The sequence below is a fragment of the Candoia aspera genome, chromosome 1 (genome assembly GCF_035149785.1).
Source record: "Candoia aspera isolate rCanAsp1 chromosome 1, rCanAsp1.hap2, whole genome shotgun sequence".
NCBI classification, from domain to species: Eukaryota; Metazoa; Chordata; class Lepidosauria; order Squamata; family Boidae; genus Candoia; species Candoia aspera.
The window spans coordinates 90981547-91001996 of NC_086153.1; the positions used below are offsets into that span (position 1 = coordinate 90981547).

General features: G+C 39.1%; 2 protein-coding genes across 4 annotated transcripts in view; one reads left to right on the forward strand and one right to left on the reverse strand.

Moving 5' to 3' along the window:
- The window catches only part of NHSL1 (NHS like 1), a 167718-nt gene extending 157964 nt beyond the window's left edge, over positions 1 to 9754 (forward strand). For both annotated transcript variants that reach the window (XM_063309353.1, XM_063309361.1), the window contains exons 6-8: positions 88 to 3384; positions 3913 to 4039; positions 7649 to 9754. In XM_063309353.1, coding sequence (XP_063165423.1) covers positions 88 to 3384; positions 3913 to 4039; positions 7649 to 8291 — 4067 coding nt within the window. In that variant the 3' untranslated portion in view covers positions 8292 to 9754. The remainder of the gene's footprint in view (positions 1 to 87; positions 3385 to 3912; positions 4040 to 7648) is intronic.
- Positions 7539 to 20244, reverse strand: HEBP2 (heme binding protein 2). Of its 2 annotated transcripts, XR_010068362.1 has the most exons (6): positions 20186 to 20244; positions 18976 to 19051; positions 16594 to 16729; positions 15425 to 15605; positions 12952 to 14178; positions 7539 to 7560 (listed from the first exon to the last, which is right to left on the reverse strand). XR_010068362.1 is itself a non-coding variant. In XM_063309439.1 (5 exons), the coding sequence occupies exons 2-5, from the start codon at positions 19048 to 19050 to the stop codon at positions 14001 to 14003; spliced, it is 570 nt and encodes a 189-aa protein (XP_063165509.1). In that variant the 5' UTR covers position 19051; positions 20186 to 20244; the 3' UTR covers positions 12488 to 14000. The 2 variants fall into 2 exon arrangements, 1 of the variants encoding a protein (XP_063165509.1); XM_063309439.1 differs by lacking the exon at positions 7539 to 7560 and having other exon boundaries at positions 12488 to 14178.
- Between the last annotated feature and the right edge of the window lie 206 nt (positions 20245 to 20450).

Here is a 20450-nt window from a genome sequence, read left to right on the forward strand (position 1 = left end):
TACTTTTCATTAATGAACTAATTTTAAATGTGATTATAGCAATGCTATAAATTCATTTTTCTAACAGTTTTGTTTTAATTTCAACAGTTGGCAATGGCAAATGTGACATCCGTGGCCATTCATTATGTGTCCCTGATCATTATTCTACACTAGGAAGACTTGAAAACTATCAGTCTTCCATGCAGCAGTGTGACACCAAAGACTCCAGCTGTCAGACAGAAGAAGTCAAAGTGGTGCCACCTTCAGTTAGGCGAATACGTGCACAGAAGGGTCATGGAATTGCAGCCCAGATGTCACAGCTGTCTAGTTCTTCTGGAAATATGTCTGTGATGAGTGACTCCGCTGGGGTAATGTTTGCTTCTCACCTAAATAATGACCTGGGCTTTCACAGTCTACCTCGGTCTGGAGCAAGAGTGTCCCTACATTTACTTGAACGTAGGCATAGCCTCTCCAAGTCAACAGAAGGTGGACCTTTGTCACATCAGATAGGTGTGTTGCAAGGGAATGAAAGGATACATGATATGAGGAACGGCTGTAGGATAGGTGTGCTACAGAGGCCAAAGTCTCAAGAAGTAAACTGTGAGAATGGAAAAGCGGAAAGCACGGCATGTACGATCTCTCCACATGTTGCATATTCCACCAGCATCATACCAAATGCTTCCCTGTCATCCTCTTCAGATGTAATTGTTATTCACACAGCACAGAGTTCCAAGATGACAGATAGTAAAATGTATCCAAAGCCTAGAGACAACCTTGTTGCCAGCAATACAATAAATACGAAAGAGCAGCGTCATTCTTCTACTGGCACCTGGAGTGACACCAGCTCAATGCATCATTCACAGTCCTCAGATACCACTATCTCATCCAGTGGTGTGATGATGCTTGGTTTTGGAGATGCAGGCATGTCTCTTTGTGATACAGGAACTATGGAAAGTAACCCCCATAACTGTAGAAACAATCACAGTTTTCCAAGCCATTCTCAGGACACTAATGGTGGAAGTGAATCAAGTTACACTGTGGACAAAGTACAGGACAAAGTTAAACAAAATGCAAAGCACTGTGGATTCAAGCATTGTGGAAATGACACCGCCTTACACATGTCAAACTGTGCCATTCCAGGTTGCTCCAGCCCTGGCAGCCTTGAAAGAGTCTTAGCCAAAGAAGACTCGCACTCTTTATACTCTTTGGACAGTGATGTCTGTTACGCTTCTATGCATATGGATTCAGATCTCCAGTCTGATCAAAGCTGCAGTGAAAATGGCTTTGGAAACCCCAGGCATAGTGTCATTAATGTGTTTGCTGGAAGCGAAAAGAAATCTCTGGGAGATTTTGCAAGTTCCAGTGACAAGTCACTCTCACGTAGCATTTCCTTAAAAAAGGCAAAAAAACCACCTCTCCCACCATCAAGAACAGATTCTCTTAGAAGAATCCCCAAGAATAAACCTCAGTCCAGTGGACAAGTATTGGATGATAAACTGATAGCTAGCCTTCAACATTCCTTGCAACTGAACCTCCAATGCAAAAACGGCAGCTCACCATCACAAAGTCCCTGCAGTGATTATGATGATCCTTGGGTGCTGCGGTCTCGTAGCCAGAGCTCTGTTAGCGCCAGTAGCAGCATGATGTCTGCCGCAGGATTGAACATGTATTCCATCTGTGCTGTCACACCATCCCAGAGTGACACAAGTAGCATCAAATCAGAATACACTGACCAGTGGTGTTACTACAGTGACTGTTCCGGGATTCCAGATGACCATTCAAAATCCACAGTAAATCATTCCTCTAATACTGCACCAAAGCTCATTGATTATGTTAGTCACCTTAGTGATGGGCCAAGGGCTTCTGTACCACATGTGCCCCCTGGAGTTGCCAAAGCAAAAGTCACTTCTCCAGAAAAATCACAGAGAGTTACGTCACCATCTAGTGGATATTCTAGCCAATCCAACACGCCCACAGCACTTACACCAGTGCCTGTCATTCTAAAATCTATGTCAACAGGAAATGCAAAGTCCAAGATGAAGCCTAAAGTGCCTGAAAGAAAATCATCTCTACTATCTTCAGTTTCAATGTCTTCCTCTTCCACATCTCTATCATCCAATACATCTGCTGAAGGGACTGTGAGTCTGAAGAAACCTGACCCTACCCTGAGCTTCCCTCTGGTTACATCATCTTCACTAATGTTTTCAGACTCCAATGACCCTCTTCTTCCTCCCCCACCGCCTCCCCTAACAGATGTTACTGATCTTCCTTGTCCACCTGGATCGCCAAGTTTTCCACCTCCTCCCCCAGATGCTGTCACAAATGCTTCATCTCCTCAGAATATTGCATGTTTTAATAATCAAGATACTTCAAGTCATTTTTCTCATTCATTACTTCCTGCTTCATCTCATCTCCTCCCACCCACTTTCCCTTCTTCAGTTGCTCCACCAGCACCACCCTTGGATCCCAAACTCATGAAAGATGTCCATAAACCAGTACCATATTCTTTCAAGAAATACAATTTGGAGGCTTCTTGCAACAATGCAATAAAACAGCCCTTAAATAAGGATGATCTCCCTAGGCCTCCAATGCCACTAATAACTACTGAAGCTCTCCAAATGGTACAACTGAGGTCTGTGAAGAAAGCTACGATGTCAGACGTTGCACAATCAGCTGAGTCTGCTTCCAAAGCAAATCCTCAGGAAAAAAAACAAGATTCTTTTTCTGCTGAGTTGCCCTTCAAATCACATTTGTCAGGAGGATACAATGACAGGCTGGATGAAGGTGAAGTTAAAGCCCAGAGAGCTTCTGTTTACAGCCCAAATAGCAGAAGGTCTGAACCTACCAATGCTAAAATGCCCAGAAGTGCAGTCAGCCTAGTTAACTCCTTTGCCAGAGATTCACAACCAGACAATGCTGAAGAAGCTTTGGTACAGAACCAAGATTCTCATTGTAATCTTGCATGTTCATCCCTTCAGGAACAATCTGGATTTCTCAGCAAGCCTCGGGATATATTGCCAAACAAGAAGCCACCACCTGTTTCAAAGAAACCCAAACTGTTCCTGATTGTGCCACCCCCACAGCCTGATGTTACAACAGAGAAAATAGCTATGGTGGGTGAAACAGTGAAAAGCATTCCAAGCACAACTACGAAGGATGCTGAAATTGCACAGTGCAGCCAGGTTAACGATTATCCTACAGATGGATTCTGTTCCTATGAAATGGACTCTAGCAATCCTGTCCCAGAAGGAGGACCTGCAAGTCCTATATCCTGTGAAGCCAGGGTCTCTATTCTGCAGCCCCGGCAGGAGGAGACAGCTTGCTTATATGAACAAAGCAGTCCAGACAGAAATGTAGACAGAATCTCTGGAGCAAAGAAGCACTTTTCTCAAGGGAATGGAAGTTGTAAGTCTTTTCCATTGTGTTCTCTCTTTTCACCTAGTCTATTAGTGACCAATCACTCCTGGAATTACGTGGTACACGGAGAGTTAAATCATAAGAATGGTAGAGAACCATCTATGTGATTTCATTCCAATCTTAAGGAAAATGAGAAACCTTGGATTACTATATGTAATGAAATTGTTACCAAATTCTTTTTTAAAAAACGCTGTTAAATAGGATTTTATGAGCTTTATCCCTGTTCAAAAAAATTCCTGAGGTAAATGTGTTTTAAGTTAAGGTAATTATGGTTGTCTTTATTGGGGGAAGGGGATCCCCAAGAACTTCAGCAGGGTCTCATTTTCCTTATAAACCAGTAAAAGCCTTTCATAGGCACGAATTACTGAGAACATTATTAAAAGATAGGTTTGATGGTTGTACAGTTTGTGGGAAAATTTACAGACTATATTTGTTCATTTGTCATTCTGTCAGCTATTGAATTGGATTACATTTTTGCTTGGATGTTTCGAAGCTCTTTTCACATTTGTATTTTAGCTGAAGCGATTGAAGCAGATGCAGCAAACAGCTTTTTGCTGCAGAGCCCCCCTAGCTATGGGGAAGGCAGTGAGATGATGCCCAGTCGACCAAGGACAACTGAGGATCTTTTTGCAGCCATTCACAGGTACTCCTTAAACTGTCTTTTTTTAAGTTACTCCATTTTGTGTCCTTTGTGGTTCCTTTAATATAGTTCTTCCATCATAATGTTTGTACTTGCTATTTTAATTAATTAATACATTCATGTCCCACACCCCTTATATGTATGGGTAATACCTTTCATTGCTTTACAATAATGTTTCATTCATTTTAAAATTTAACTTTCCTGGCAATGAAATCATGTTTTATTACATGATCAGCCATGGTCTCTTCTTGGTGGCAGGTGACTCCTTGTTTAATTGTGCTCTTGTCTCAGTCTACATGATTTAACATACACTATTGCCTTTTCTGTGTATCTTTTTGTTTTCATCCCCTCTGCCCTCCATCTATTTTTATTCCTGGTGCAGTTTGGGACAGAGGCTCAACTCTAATGCTTCATGGCAAGCTTGGCTTAAACTGGCAAGTAAACACGATATAACCATCATATGGGAAAACATACAGTATGACAATAGCCAGAGTAGAGATTGCCATAATGTAGCTGAAGATGACATGCTGCTTTATCAACTGAAATGTGCAATACCGACAAACCCTACTCTAGCCCAATTCTCCCTTGATTTAAAAAGGGAGATTGATCATAGTTATACATTTTAGTGAGCTACTTTAGCTTCCCCCAAATTATTTGAATTATGAAAATCTTGGCTTGGTTTTGAGGGTTTCTGTCTAAAACATCTGCAGGGCTTCAGGTTGAGCAAGGCTGGGTGAACTCAATGTAAACGTTCTTTTTGCAAGAAGGTTCTTCCGTGACAATTCTTTAGAATCCAACACTCTTTAAAAAAAAAAAAAGCTTCAGGAGAACTTCAGTAGAGAAAGTATTACTGATTTGTAGTATCTAACATGAAGCACTGGTTCCATCTGGTGGTCATGTGTTGCCATTTATTGAATAGATTTCAAAGTATAATTGTAAGTGGCTGCCCAACACACGCTTCCCAGAGTTGGGAAGCTGAGTTTGTTTATATGCACAGGAACTACGACACTGCAGTGATTCAAGGCACAAAGATTTTTTCACCATGTCCTAGTCTGGTGGAATGTTCTATTGACTCTCACAGAATAGTAAACAAAACCATTGTAGTGATAACTTCAAATCAAGTCCAACTTATATTTTGCAATCAACAGCGTCTACAGGGGGAAGGGCGAGTGGTGGTCAATTTGACGAAAGGAGTGTCATTTTGCAAGCCCCACTCTTTCATACACGCATCATGTCATCTCATGCAGAGCCCAAAGGGGTGAAGCTTGCAGCACAATACTGCAACACAGCTTTCATCAACCCAGTGACAGCAGCAAGATCCTGCAGACGCTGCTGTTTGCAATGTTAAAGCTGTACAGCAAGAACAATTTTGCTTCTGGGACTATATGATTTCATGATAAATAGTTATTTAGGTTAAATAATAATTGACAAAATCATCAGTTCTCTTTTTAATCATGTAACTGAGTGACTGGTGTAGAAAGAAAATTTAGGATACCTTGCAAAAAAAGAAAAGAAAACAGACTGTAATGTGATGAAGGAGTAAAAAGCAAGTAAAAAATTCTTGTTGACATTCTAAGTTTTTAGGTTATATACATTCAGGTGTGTATAACCAGAATAGCATTCAACTTCATACAGTATGATAAAAACAAAAACTACGTATGTGGGGGGATACCATATAAAAGTGAGCAGGTGTACTCTTCTATCACCATTGTATAGTATCTTCCAAGATGTTATTGTACAGGCTCCTTCCTATTACATATTATACATTCCATAGGTTGAATGGGGTGATACCATAGTATCAGTTACAAACAGTTATATTATATAGTTTCTCATTCTGTTAGTCACAGACTTTATACATGCTCCTCAGAGGAGGCTTCTGATCAGCAAGAGCGAAAGAACAATACGTAATAGAGGCATAAGGAAAAAGAACTACATTTTCATAAGTGCATTTAAATTACATTGTTTTGTATTCTTAAGCTGTTTAATTTCCTGGATGCTGCTCTCTATGGGGTCTGTATTGCACAGTTATATAAAACAGTATGTGCTTTTTAGTTAATTTGAGTAACACAGAAATAGAGAACACCCTTTTGCATTAATGTGGATTTTCATATTATAACCTAGTACTATATATTTTTTATCTGTGAATGTATCACTGCTCAATTTTTTTAACCTGCATTTCCAGTCTTTTCTGATTCTACATTAACAAATTGTTTTCCTTATCAAATTGAATATGGAAAAAGAACATCTTTTTCTGTTTCTCTTAACATTTCTTGCTGATGTGTACTTCTGCAAGTGCTTAAAAATATACAACTTAGTTTTTTTCAGGGGCAGAATATATAATCAGAAATATGCTGGTTAGAACCTGTAATTACAGTATCATGTTCCCAGAAACCACAGTAGGATTTTTGCCTTCTCCACTCTGCTACAGCTCTCCCCCTGCCACCCTCTTTTTTTTTTTTCCTGGAGGCTAAGTCACTTTGAATCTGGATTGGGAGGGAATCACGACCCTACTCTTTGGTCAGTGGGTCCTGCTTCCAGTGATGGAATCATACTGGTGGGTTCCACACACCGTGTTTAATTAAATGCAAACAGTAATCCAAGTCTAGTGCAGCAGAGACCAGAAACTATGCCATACTTATTCCAATAAATATTTCTGAGTTATTTAAAGATGTTGGTGTACTTGGATGGCATTAACACATGCTTGGTATGAGAGTTCGTATTGGAATACAACTCAGATGATCACATATTTGTTCCCTGTTTTAAACTATCAGTTCTAGGGTTTTTTCCTTCTACGCATATCCTTTTTGTTGTTTTAATGAATATCCTTTTCACTATTTGTCCATAAATGTATGAGTGGTGTGGCTAAATACTTAAATACTGTGTCCAATTTGCTAATTGCTGTTTGATAGGCAAGCGTAGTGCTTGTTGGATTGATAGTTTCCCACAGAGCATATAAATTTTATTTAGATTCCATTAATTCCCTTCCCTTTGGCAATTTCATTGGGAAATACACATTAGCGCGTGTTTTCTACGCTGTACTCAATTTGGAAGACATTACTAGATTGGAAATACGTTTCATTAAAAATAATGTTTAGCAAGATTGAAATATTTGTTTTACGAAATAACAACAACAAAAGAAACATTCTAATTGCGTGAACATTGGTTTAGTTTAGTCTTGTGCCAGAGAATTAAAAAATATTTTGTCTGAAATACAGTGTCTAATTCCTTTTTTTCCAAAAATATCTTTCCACTAAGTACTGTAGCAGCAGTTACCCATCTGTTTGCTTGTTAACAAGTACAGGCAGTCCTCATTTAGCAAGCACAATTGGGCCCAGCAACTTGGTCATTAAGCCAGGCAGTCACTAAGTGAAACTGTGACTGTGCTTATGATCTTACCTCAGCTCACCTTTGCTTTATAGACCTCTGAAGGTTGTAAATGTGAGGATTGGTGGTAAAGTTACTTTTTCATCACCGTTGTAACTTCAAATGGTCACTGTCCGAGGCAGTCGCTAAACAAGGACTATCTGTATCACCTTTTTCATATTAGGATGTAAAATAGGAAGTTCTTGTATGACGAGCTACTAACTTTTTCCTGCCTTTTTCATCTCACAGGTCCAAAAGGAAAGTCCTTGGCCGCAAAGATTCTGAAGATGATCGCACTCGAAATCATTCTCCATCACCCCCAGTTACACCTACTGGTTCTTCCCCAAACCTGCCTTCCCTTAGGCAGGCAGGATCAATTCAGAGAAATATTCGCAAGAGCAGCACCAGCAATGACAACTTCAAAGCACTGCTTCTTAAAAAAGGGAGCCGTTCAGATACCAGCTCTCGTATGTCAGCAGCAGAGATGCTGAAGAATACAGACCCAAGGTTTCAAAGAGCTAAAGTAGATTCTGCCGGGGAACTGGGTGAGACTACAATGGGTTCTCCTACCAGGAGCAGAAGGCCCCAGGAAGAATGGGCCAAGAGTGAAGGCCTGATGCCAAGGAGTCTGACCTTTTCCAACACCAGATATAGCAGATCTCGAACGCCCCCCTCTGCTGCAAGTAGCAAGTATAGTGTTCGAAACCGGATCCAGAGTAGCCCTATGACTGTTATCAGTGAGGGAGATGTGGAAGCTGCTGAATCTGCAGAAAACCGAACTCACAGGTCTTTAGAAGAGGGACTTGATGTGTTTGAGAGTGATGATATGGATATTAATGAAGATAGAGGCTCTACTGAGGATGCCAACATGCACAAGGACTTGATATCTTAATGGGTGACACAGAATGCCCTTCACTTTTTTTGTATTAGCATTTAAACTGAAAAGTTTAAATGAGGTTTAAGAGGCTAGACTTTCAGAAGGCATATGTAACAAGTAAGGCACTGAGCCTAAGTACAATTTAGGGTGTGTTTGTGTACTGAATAGATGCTGCAGCATTGATATTCTGCTCAGCTTAATTGGACTGACTTTTTTGTTTGAAAGATACTAGTAACCAGACCTCTCCATTAAAGCCTTAATAACAATAATAATAGTAATGACAATTCTTGGGTTCTAGATTGAGCATGTTTTTTTTCTTTTTTGAGGGTATAAAAAACTAAGTAAGCCTGCAAAAAAAATGGGAAGCTTCTGTGGTACAGGTGGCAGTAACTTGTTAAGTATTATATTTATGAACCCTAGTAAACTTTCAGCAGGGACCATTAGCGAGATATATGCAGCCTATTAGTTAGCAGGACTGGCATTGCTCCACTGCTGCTTCTGATGTGATCTGGTCTCCTCTTGTGATCTAACCCATGTCATAATAATATAACAAGAGTCTGGATTAAATTTTGAAAACTCCAACTGGAAAAAAACACTGTTGTGATACTGAAGTGACTGCTGTGCAGCCATATTACAACCCATCTGCTTGGTTTTCAGAGGCCATTTATTCTATGTGGTTTCTCTGAATAAAGTTTGAGGTATCCTTTTGGAGACCTAAAATAAATAGTTGCAGGTTTATAATGAGGATGTAGATAGATTCAGGTGAAACCTAATAAGCAAACAGCCATCATTGTTTCAATTTTAAAGTAAATGCAACATGTGAGAACTTAACATCATGGAACTGTGAAGAGTACTTTTTCTTTTTCAGTTAAACTGGGTATTGCATTGTTGTCAGCTGTTGTTTGTCAAAAAGGAGAAGAGCTTTGAGTAACATATCACTTGAAAGATCCAACAGTAACTAATTTTTTTGTTACCAAAGAGTGCACTACAATTACTTTTACTTTTTAGGAATAGCCAGCATTTCCTTGTTCTGAGGAAATAACATTACCCATTTAGAAGACTTTATTAAGTTTATTAAGAATTTATCATTGATTTAAAAATTAACTTTTTCTTCCTTGTAAAGAAAACTACAGATAAAATAACTGCAGTTTTGCTCACAGTTTTGTAAAGAGGCTTTTAATTTTTGAAAAAGAATTTTGCGTAAGTTGATAGTCTGTAAGGTTTTTATAATATTTGTACATAATGGAAGTTCTTAAGGTAATTTTTGTTTTCTCAGAGTTTGGAATTTCTACATTTTTAGATGTTAAGAAAAATCCTGTATGTAGATAATTTATTTTGATGAAAAACACTTGACTCCTTTTTTGCCTTCCATCTCTATATTGTTAATACTGTAAATTTCAGGGGTCTTCACTCAACTGAAGAAGGAGATGGAGTCAATGCTGTGATTCTGGTTTAATAAACAAGGCTGCCATTTGTCATCTTGTGTCTTGAGTTAATGACCATTCTGTTTCCATACAACCTCTCTTTAAATGAACATTGGCAAAGGATCATAATGGGAAATCCAGACACTATCGTTATAATGTAGTTATCGGATGGTGTTTATCTCTTGTACGTGTGTTGATTTTTCTCTTGAGAGAGATAATCCACATAATCAGAAAGATCCAAAAAAAAAAGAAGAACATTGCATGTGTTTCACTTTTGCGTTTTTGTGGGGAGAGTAGCTTTTAACATTTGCAGTACTGTAATGCTCATTTCTGTAAGCACAGCAGTTGCTATGAGGGTTCATCAGCATGGTATGTTTTTTTAAACTGCATTTTAGTTCCAGAATTTCAAAATAGATCAAATTAACCATGTTAATTTTGTAGAAATTATCTATGCACCTTGCTCTGCCTGTCTGACCGTAAACTCTATTTATTTAGAGAATAGCTTCTTGTTGTGTTCAAACTCAGCAATGTGTACTCAACTCTTAGAATGTTTAGAATTGTTTCAAACATTTGTACACATGGGCTTATGAAACACCTACCTACAGTACATGTTCTCAGTAACCAGGGAGTTTGAAGCAAGCAGTGAAGAAGAAGGGGGCAGAAGTTGAAGAAAGCAGAAAGGCATAGAAGCTTACTCCCATCACACTTCACCAACTGGTATCAAAGGGATAAGGTGCATTTGCAATAAAACACGTTAAAAGGAACCAGTTGTGTGGCTTCTTTGTCACACTATCCAAAATAGGAAAACTACAACATAATCTAAAATAAGGCTCACAGCCTCAGAAACTGCTTTACTGAAATCCAGCCTGTAGCACTGGCAGCGCTCTCTAGTAAACACAAAAGAAATAGGAGGGGATTTGGCTGTTGTAGCAGATGCAGCAGGCTGTGTGCGCATTCGTGTATGTAGGTGTGTATGTATATGTGTGTGTATATAAATGTATACACATATATATGAATAAAGTGGATGGGCTGAGGTCTTTGGTCACAATCAGAAGAGTAAGCAGTGATAATAGAAACAAGCGGTTTTTAATTCTAAATATAAATATGTATTGAAGAGACTCGGTTGTACTTGAATGTAAGTATGTGCAAAATATGTTATTCCAGGAAACTCCATTATGCTCTCCTCTCCTCCAAACCATAATGTCCCTAAGTTTGTCTGGCAGTTTTCTACAAATTAAGTTTCCAGAACTTTACAAACCATTTAACATGCTGGTAGATTTACTTCAGGAATACTGCTGGATTCCCTCCAAATATCTGGATCAGCCTGGTCTGGGGAAAAACTAACCTGGAATTCTACAGAATGTTCTGAACATTTTTTAAATGTATTTACTTGCATGTCCATGTCAGCCATACACAGGACCACAGATCTGTGTATTGCTACATTACAGGCTTGCAACACTAAGCTCTTCAAATTACCCACTAAGTTTATACATTATCTTGTCAGTCCCTAATGTCTGTTTTCATTATATTCTTTTCCTTGTGCTTCAACCAGTGCATGTGCACGAAATCTATTAAACCAAGATGTTTTTACAATATAGCATACTTGCCAAATAAGCATTTGTTTCCAACAGCATATATAGTTAATTTGAAAACATAACATATGTTCTTAGTAGTTATAAATGTTTGGTTTTAAAAGGCAGACTTGAATATGTATTTATTAGTGAACCATTTAATTGCTTACAAACAATGTCTAATTTCAGACTGGCCTCTTCTGTTTAGTACAAAAACCACCTTAAGCATTTGGTATAGTCAAGCCAGCTGTATGAGGGCATGACATTTTAAAAGCAAGACTTTTATGGTTTGCCAGTTTAGAGATTAACGTATGCAAAGGAATATTTCCTCTTTCTATTAATCCTGACACAAAATTAATATTTCATACGTTTTTCTTTCAGTTTGCTATTCCCTGTAATATACAGAAGTATACAATAGCATTCATTTAAAAGTAACAATAAGTGTTCCATATTAATTATACTGAATAAAATACAGGATAACTGGGAAATAGGTGTTAGCTTTTTAGCTGAAGTACAAGGATTGAATTCTACATTAATTTTTTTTAAAATGTACAGCACCTTATAAACTTACATAGTTTAAAATGCAATATAAGTGGTAGAAATCATACATTAATGATGCATTAATCTATGAGTCAGGAACCCCACATCATCACCTGACCAAATTGTGCTACTTTTCATTATAGTAACATGGATCAGCCATATTGCAGGTTTCCATGATAGAAAAACTCATTGTATGCTATATGGAAGACAACAGCGTTGAACTACAGTGAGCTGGAGTGCAAAATTCCCTCCACTATGGCTCTTAAGAGTTCATAAACATTTTACCAAAAAGCAAAACACAAACCAATGTCAGTTGAATCTAAGCATAAATTACTGCTTCAGGATTGAATATTTATAGTACGCAAATGATTTACATACATTGTGGTATCTAATTGGAACGATCAGCTGGAAGCTGGTTTTCCAATTAAGCATATCCCCTTCCTAGTTCTGAAATACAGGTAGTCCTCATTCAGCGACTGCCTCAGACAGCAACCATTCACAGTTATGACAGTGATGAAAAAGTAACATTGCGACCAATGCCCGCATTTATGACCTTCGCAGCATCTCTCTGTCATGCGTTCACCGTAACAGTAAGTACGGTATCTGTTGTCCTTTGTCTGACTAGTTGTTTTTCCTTTTTTTGGCCCCTTGCAGGGGGGAGAGATTGCTTAAGCTATCTTTCCTCAGCTACTTTTCTCCAGGTGCAGCACTTCCCCAAAACCTGCTAACTGCTCTGTGACCTTAATTAGTTGATTAGAACCCTCTGGCAGGCTAGCCCTGCTATCTGAAACTGACAAGACCCTAATCAATTTCACACTGAAGGCTTTTGTTTGCCTCCTAAGCTGCTGGCAGCAGCAAGCGCACTAAGCAAACAGTGGGCACTCATTCCTTTCAATGTGTATTCCCCATTGTGTGCCTGCTTATTCTCGTCATCCCTTCCTCTCCAATGAATGTAAATACAAACATTAATTCTCCTCTTGCTAATTATCCCAGTGCCGGGGTATTACAAAGGGTGGGGGAGTGGAGAAAAAGTTGAAGTAAACTCATAAGCACAGTTGGGGGTCATGTGATTTTTCACTTAGCGACCGCTTCACTTAACGACAGTCATCGGAACCAACTGCAATCGCTAAAGAGGACTACCTGTATATTCAATAATTATTTAGAACAAGCATGAGCAATGTTCAAAGAACTAAGCGCCACAACTCAGTAGTGAAGGAGGTGAAAGGGAATGGGGGGCCTCTTTGAAGCAAGCTGCTCTCATTCTCACCCTAAAAGCTGCACTCCAAACAAGCCAAAAGTGCCCCCCAAATTCAGCAACCACTGATTTAGAGGACACATCAGCAATGTTTAAAAATCTTCAGCCCAGAGCTTGACTTAGAAGGCAGCTGGAGGTTGACGCTAGCTCTCTAAGGTAACATTTTCAAAAGGGTCCAAAGGAGCTGTCCTTGGGCTAAAGAGGGAAGCAGGTAGGCCCTCCTTGATTACCTGAGGACAGGGACAGGTGACCTCTTTTTTTGGCAGTTCAAGAGTTGTGCCTTTTAACATTTTTTCCCAATGGCCAAGGACCAAAGGGGTATGTTGGGATTTGATGGTGCAGCAGGGACATAATTTTCTGCCCCTTTCCCTTCTCTTTGGAAGGAGGGAATAATGGGGTGGCTTTTTATTTAATTGGTGCATCAAGCCTACCAAAGTTCAATTTTATGTTTGATTTTGCAGCAAAGATCAGCAGCAAAATAATGCTATTTAGCAGTTTGCCTCCTAATGAAGGAATGCAATCTAGGGGACTCCAGAAAGAGCTATGGGATTCATGGAGATTCAAGGTTGCCCTACCTGCCTTTCAAACTTCCTCTCTCTCCAAACTAAGCCTCCAGTTTAGTGGAAAAGGTTTGCATAAATACTGTTTTTGTAGAAAGTTCAGTAAAGTTCATAGAAAAGATAATTCATCACACTTTCAAGGTATATGTTGGCTTCTTATTCTGTGGTTCCTATTATTAGTATTACCCTCCTATTATTAGCCCTACAGTAGCAACAAAATATCCATTTTACATTGGCATAGAAATTTAGTCAATGGTAGATGCAAAGAAATATGTTAGAAAATACACAAAAACATAGCTTTCATACATAAGAAAAACTACATTAAGTAGGCATTTAAAAGTTAATACTATAATCTGTACTGCTGTACTAAAATTTTAGCTTTTTTTGATAAGCCAAATTTCATTATGTCTGTTCAGCAGTTTAAATGGACTATCATAACCAGCACTATAATAGACTCTTTCTTGAAATGCTCTTCCATCCCGCTTCAAACTTTCAGCAAGTGCTTGTATTTCTTCTTGATTTCTTTTAGCTTTAGCAAATCCTCCAAATGATCTGTTAAGAACAGAAATATACATGTTTTGAAAAAGCAGTACCTAGGCCAACCATACAAAGTCAACACTGAGACTTAGTGTTAATGGAATACTTTTCCCAGAATAGTCAATTTAAGTATTGCTTTGTTGTTACAAAGTGTTATTCCTAGTTACCTATCATCTGTCCTTCGTTTAATTTATGTTGTTCCACCAAGGGAGTCTATCTATATGTTACAAAAGCAACAAACCAATATACCCTCATGATGCTTTCATATGAGCATGGAGCGCTGAGCAAATATAAATCAGCTCTGAACACAACCAACAATGAGATTCATGGGCCAGAGCAGTAACAGGTGGGTCAGTTCCAAAGACTGTTTTAAGAGAAAGAAGAAATGAGAAGGTGCAAATGTAGATTCCTGTAATGGCATGTAAAATACCTTTCCTAGGATACAGATTTCATCCACAGAATGCTTTTCTATGGTTTCTTTTTAGGGTTATTAGTTGTAGAACCGTTAGATCTTAAGCAAAGTTCCTCAGAAATTGAGAAACTGTGTATATTTATAATTATTAAACTATCTGAGGACATTTTCAAAGTTTTGATTTTAGCAGGGTTTTCTTTAAAAAATCTCAGAATATTTTAAAATATAGACAACATATTTTGTTCTCCACAAGGTGGCAGACAACAATTATTAACAGACAGTGTTAAATTGCTTTCATATAGTCCATCATGACCAATTAGCTGTTGCATACAAGAGTTACCTTTCACCCCAACTGATTAAACATCAGCATATTGAGATTACTAAGTAGACCGGGGGGGGGGGGGGAATCTTCTTTCTCTCACACATCCCAACTGGCCAGTTAATAACGTGCAGCAGAAAGGGAATATGTAGGCATTTGAACAGGGACTGTGTTAGATGTATAGACTTAAAAATATATATATTAAACTTCTAAAACATTGCTATCAACATTTCCTTTAAATATGAGTGATGTTCAGAGACCCAGTCTATTCCAGACAAGAAGCACCAACCATGCGCTCTAACCAGGGCCGCAACTGGGGGGCGGGAACTGCTGGTGGGGTGCCAAAATGGGCACGGAATCCATGTTTGCCCTGGGTGACAAAGACCTTAGTTGCGGGCCTGGTACTAACACTACTTTTATTGTAAGGTTACAGTAACAGAATCTTTCATCTTTACATGAACGTACATCTCTCCCTCTTCGCCTTCACAGTCCAAGAAACTTTGGAGGGTCCCTTCTGAGAGGCCATTTACCTGACAAACACCGTAATCCCTGGCTTGGTTTCGATGAAGACATCTGCTTCTGAAGGCTTGGGAGGGTTTGCCTGGTACTGAGATGGCAAATAAAAGGCAACTGTTGTGATGGACTCAGAGAATGGTCCAGCCCCTGGCTGGACATAGCATGTCACTGGAGCCGTCATAGCTATCTTTGCTCCTGCAAAAGGCAGGAATAAGAGTGTTACTGGCCCCACCAAGAAGCACACTAAACACACTGCTGAACATTAAGGGATAAGTCCTTATATTAGGATGTTAAGTTCCTGACATTTCTCTTAACTCATACATTAAATAATACCATCATTAGCCAAAAATGATGATTAAAATAGTTTCATTCTGGGCAAATGTATAGCTCAATATTAACTGCACAGGAAATAAATACAGCCAAATGACTAGCTTTAAGCTAATTCAATCAAAACAGCAAACACATCTACTATGCTTTCTGGGCAGAAATCCAATTAACCTACAAATGCGGTAACTTTATTTGGAAATATTTAAAAATGCACCTGACAACCACTGTAGAAAAGTGGTTCCAATGCAATTATTAAACATTTTTGCAATTTGTAAAAATTTAGAGGATTGAGGCAATTTGACCATACCATAGTTTGCAAAATGAATGTCCTCAGATTATTTTTCTAGCAACTGTATTTTATTTTTATACTGTATACATATACATATTTCTTTTAATGCACAGTGTACAAGTACTCATCTGGAAAAAAAATATCCAAATTCAAAGGTACATTATATTACAGAATTGTGTACCCGGCTTAATATAAACCGGTTCATTCAATTCATCAACTTACAGGGCTAGAAACTTGTTTTGCTTTAGTGAAAGCTATGATTAAGATTCTAAAGAGCTTAATAATATAAAAGTGCCCATAACAGCTGCATATAAGAACTTATTTATTCTTTATCCATGTTTTAAAATGTCTAATCAAAAATATTTGCATGTGCTTTTAGTCCAAAAAAAAAAGAAGAGAGAACAACTTCCAATAAAAGATTTAGAATATGCAGTTCTAAAGAAGTCAATACATTTTGGAAAATGATGAAATGTGTGTGCCTGGCATTTATTTTTTTCCTGTCAAAGAAAGGAACAACTGCAACAAATTACGATGCATAAATTGGCCCCAATACCCCCTGTATGTTACCTTTTTCATTCTTGCCCTTAATATAGTTAAAGAGCTTCATGAAGCCAGTATTGATGGCTACATCCCAGTCTATGGTTTTAAGAGATGTGCATACCCATTTGGCAGGTTCATACTGTCGAATTTCATAATCAGATGCCTTAAAAAAAACAAGTGACAAATCATGATATTGTTACCGAATAATACGCATACTATAAACTCTGAAGGAATTCATTAAAGTGCAGTTAGAACACAAATTAAGCTGTGGTCTGTTAGGTGGTACAATGGTTACTGTGTTGGTTTAGGATGGGGGAGACCCACGTTTAACCATAAAGCTCATTCAGTAACTCTGAGTTAGCCATACCACCTGAGTGACAGTGTTGTGAGAATAAACATATTGGAAGAAAAATGGAATGTAAATGTAGTAAACAAACAGTAAATGAATAAAGGATAGAACTCCTTCAGACAGGGGGCATTGTACTGCTAGAAGGACTATTTAAAACTCATTTTTCCAACTTTATTTTGAAGTTGTTTACTACTGCTACCCTGCAGTCTAATCTCATACTACAGCCTTGCTCAGAATATAGCCCAATTAGATATTATGGCTGTGTAGACATCAAAAATTATTTGAAAGAAGTACTTTGCATATGCTGTGAGCGTATGCACAGCACTTCTCTGCCAGTCATTAAAGCAGCCCAACATTTTCCAGGCTCCTGCCCAAGGCTGAAGAAAGCTACTTTAAGGAATTCTTAAAGCATCATGACTCTTAAGGCATCAGCTCTATTGGGAAAGAGCTCCTTTCATGAGTCAGAGGTGTTGTGCTCATGCCAAGTCTTGAAGCACTTCTTCAAACTTTTTTCAAAAGTGTGCATGGCCCTACTGGACATTACTCACAGATGCATTTAATGTTGTGATATTTAAAAATTAGAAGTAGCTATGAAAGGTTGTGATTCAAGCAAAGAAATGAATCCATTAGTCATTTCCTCAGTCAAAATCCCACCTATCTGCTTTTCCTGCTTCAAGGGGAAAACACACTCTTCTTTATGGTAGAAAGGCTTAGAAAAAATCATCTTGCATGGGGAAGAATTACTACAGGGAAAAGTATTAAAGATAGAAAGAAAGAAGAGATCTAACCTTCTCCATCCCAGTGTCAGCTGTCTGGTTTTTATTTCAGAGAGGAAGAAAAATGGGAGAATATTGCATAGATTTGCTCTTTACTTTGGCAGTAATCCCAAGTAATGCTCACAGGTTGAAGCACCTACCAAACACATAGAGGCCAGAGTCCCCAGAACTGCAGCCAGCAAGGCTACCCTGGCTGCAATTCTGGGTTTTGTCCTCCACATACTTGACAGGTGCCAGGTTAGGGCAGGCTGATCTCTCGACAGATATCAAAAAAGAGTACATAGCTGAAGCCTGAATTATTATTTCAGTTAATACCTGAAATCTAGTCTTCCTCTAATAATAACTGAATCCAGGTATGAAGACTGCTTGGCTTCCTAATTCACTATTTTTTAATCTTTCACTGTTAATTTGATTCAAGATGAATAGGCAAAATTAACTTGACTCTCATAATCACAGGGTGATGCAACTAGCAGTTGAACTTGACTTCAATACTGAGTTGAAGCATCACCCTCCATGTTCTCCAAGAACACCAGGCTGGCTTTCAGCGCCAAGAATAGGGCAGAACAAGCACACAATTCTCACCCAGCACCTGGCTCCACCTGCTCTTCATGATATGAATAGATCAACATAGATGTACTTTTATTGCCAGCTGAACCACAGACCTGGGCTGGCTATCTCTGTTTGTCAACTCAGTCACCAGGAGTCAAAATATAACAAAATAAACAACAGCAAAAAGAAAAAAAAATCCAAAAAACTATTAGGTCTCCAATTCCCCATTTTTATGCCTCTACCAGTTTGTAGTGTTTATATGCATTTAGAGAGAGAGCCAGTTTGGTCCAGAGGTTAAGGCAACGGGCTAGAAACCAGGAGGCTGTGAGTTCTAGTCCCACCTTAGGCATGAAAGCCGGCTGGGTGACCTTGGGCCAGTCCCTCTCCCTCAGCCCAACTCACCTCACAGGGTTGTGGGAAAATAGGAGGAAGGAGTATTAGGTATGTTCCCTGCCTTGAGTTATTTATAAAAAATAATAAAGGTGGGATAGAAAATAAATATAAATAAATAAATATGCCCTCTTAGAAGCATGCTAGGAAACGCTTGCCATGTAATGTTCCAAGGCACACATTATGGATTTAGCCCCTACAATCTCTTGGAAGGGTAATTTAGAAGCATCTGGATCCTTTACGTGGCCTGCAAATCTCTCAAGATGACTTTGAGAATCGTTCCCGCTACTTCTTGAATGAGGCAGGTTTCTCTGAATGGAGGCTGGATATGGAAACATCGGTCACCTGATTTGGTAATGCAGTCCACTTAGGCATCTCCAAGCCGGTGGAGAAAAGGGCTTGTTTTATAGTCTTCAACATCCTATATAAACAAAAGGAACAAAGTTATAGGAGTTCTTTCTCGGTTAAACCTGGAGGTTAATAAAGCTTTTGGCAGAGGATCTGCAAAGGATTCTAGCTCCTAAGTTTTAATAACTGCAACATAAACAAAGTATTTTATTCTCCATCTCTTCAACTTATTAAGGAATTAGGAAGGAAAGGAATTTTGAGTAACAAGACTCTAAGCTCATATGTTTGCTAAATTGGCTAAATTGACTTAAGGATAGAACTACAGTTACTTTTATAAGACTGGAAACGCGTTATGGCCTTTTTGTTAAAAATGGATAAAAATGAACTGGTGATTTTGGGATTTATTGATTAAAAAGGTTTGTTTATGGGAAGAAGTGAACCATGATATGTAATATGGATGGGTGGAGATGGTAATTACTGTGTTTGTAACTGCTGCAAAGATCAGAAGCTTCTTTAGATACTTTTATTTTTCTTTTCCTTTTGTTATCTTTCACTTTTCCTTTTATTCCTTTATATTTTCTTTCTTTTTCTTTTATGTTTCTGTAGTTTTTAAGCCTATGTAACATCTTCTTATAATAAAAATTACTTAAAAAAAAAAAAGACTGTAAGCACAGATGTGGCCTAAAAACAAATTCCTGGGTAGAAGTTTGCTCCGAGACACCCTGTTCTTTTAACTGTACTTGTGTACTGCCCACCCCAGCCCCCTTTTGATTAATTTGCACCCACCTCCCTTGGCAGAACCCTCAAGGCTGAAGTCCCACTCCTAAGTAAGTATTTACCATTCCTTAAGTTGGCAACTTTTGCATTCATCACAGGAGGTCTTGTGCTTTGCGTGGCTTCAGAATGGGCCCCAATTCAACCGGTGTAGCATTTATTCTGCATGCCACCGAAAAGCAGGGCAAAAACTGCCCCTTTCGATTCGTCGTGCCTCTATTCAAGTCCCAGTCAAGGAACGCTCAGCTCACAACCGCAGCGCATCCTGCCTAGCTCGCTTTACTCATTCAGCAGATGGGTAACCTCACCCCTTTCAGATTTTGGGGAGTTCAGTTGGGACAGCATGACCGAGGGGAAAGGCCAATGGGAGGTGTAGTTCAAAACATGGGGGGGAAGACCAGACTGCCTACCCCTGCCTTTCGCCCAAACTCACCTTTCGGCTAGCCTCTTCTCTGGTCCCCAACCAGGAACTTGCAGACGGCGACTGCGTCTGGGGGCACAATATTTCTAGCCGCGAGAGCCGTGGGGCGGGGCTGCCCGGGTCAGGATGAAGAGAAGAACAATTGCTCCCGCCCCGAAAAAACAGTAGAAAGACTCGGCTGGTCACGGGGGGGGGGGGGGCGGATACGGAGAATTTGGCTTTCTGATTGGTTGCGAATGGGCGGCAGCCACGCACGCGGGGGGCTTAAAGGACCATG

Excerpts from the sequence above, each read along its gene's own strand:
- HEBP2 (XM_063309439.1), bottom strand. The coding sequence starts at position 19,050 with ATGTTGAAGACTATAAAACAAGCCCTTTTCTCCACCGGCTTGGAGATG. Across the intron at positions 16,730-18,975 it reads GGACTGCATTACCAAATCAG|GCATCTGATTATGAAATTCG; the intron begins GTGACCGATGTT and ends GTTTTTTTTAAG. Across the intron at positions 14,179-15,424 it reads GGGATTACGGTGTTTGTCAG|ATCATTTGGAGGATTTGCTA; the intron begins GTAAATGGCCTC and ends TGTTCTTAACAG.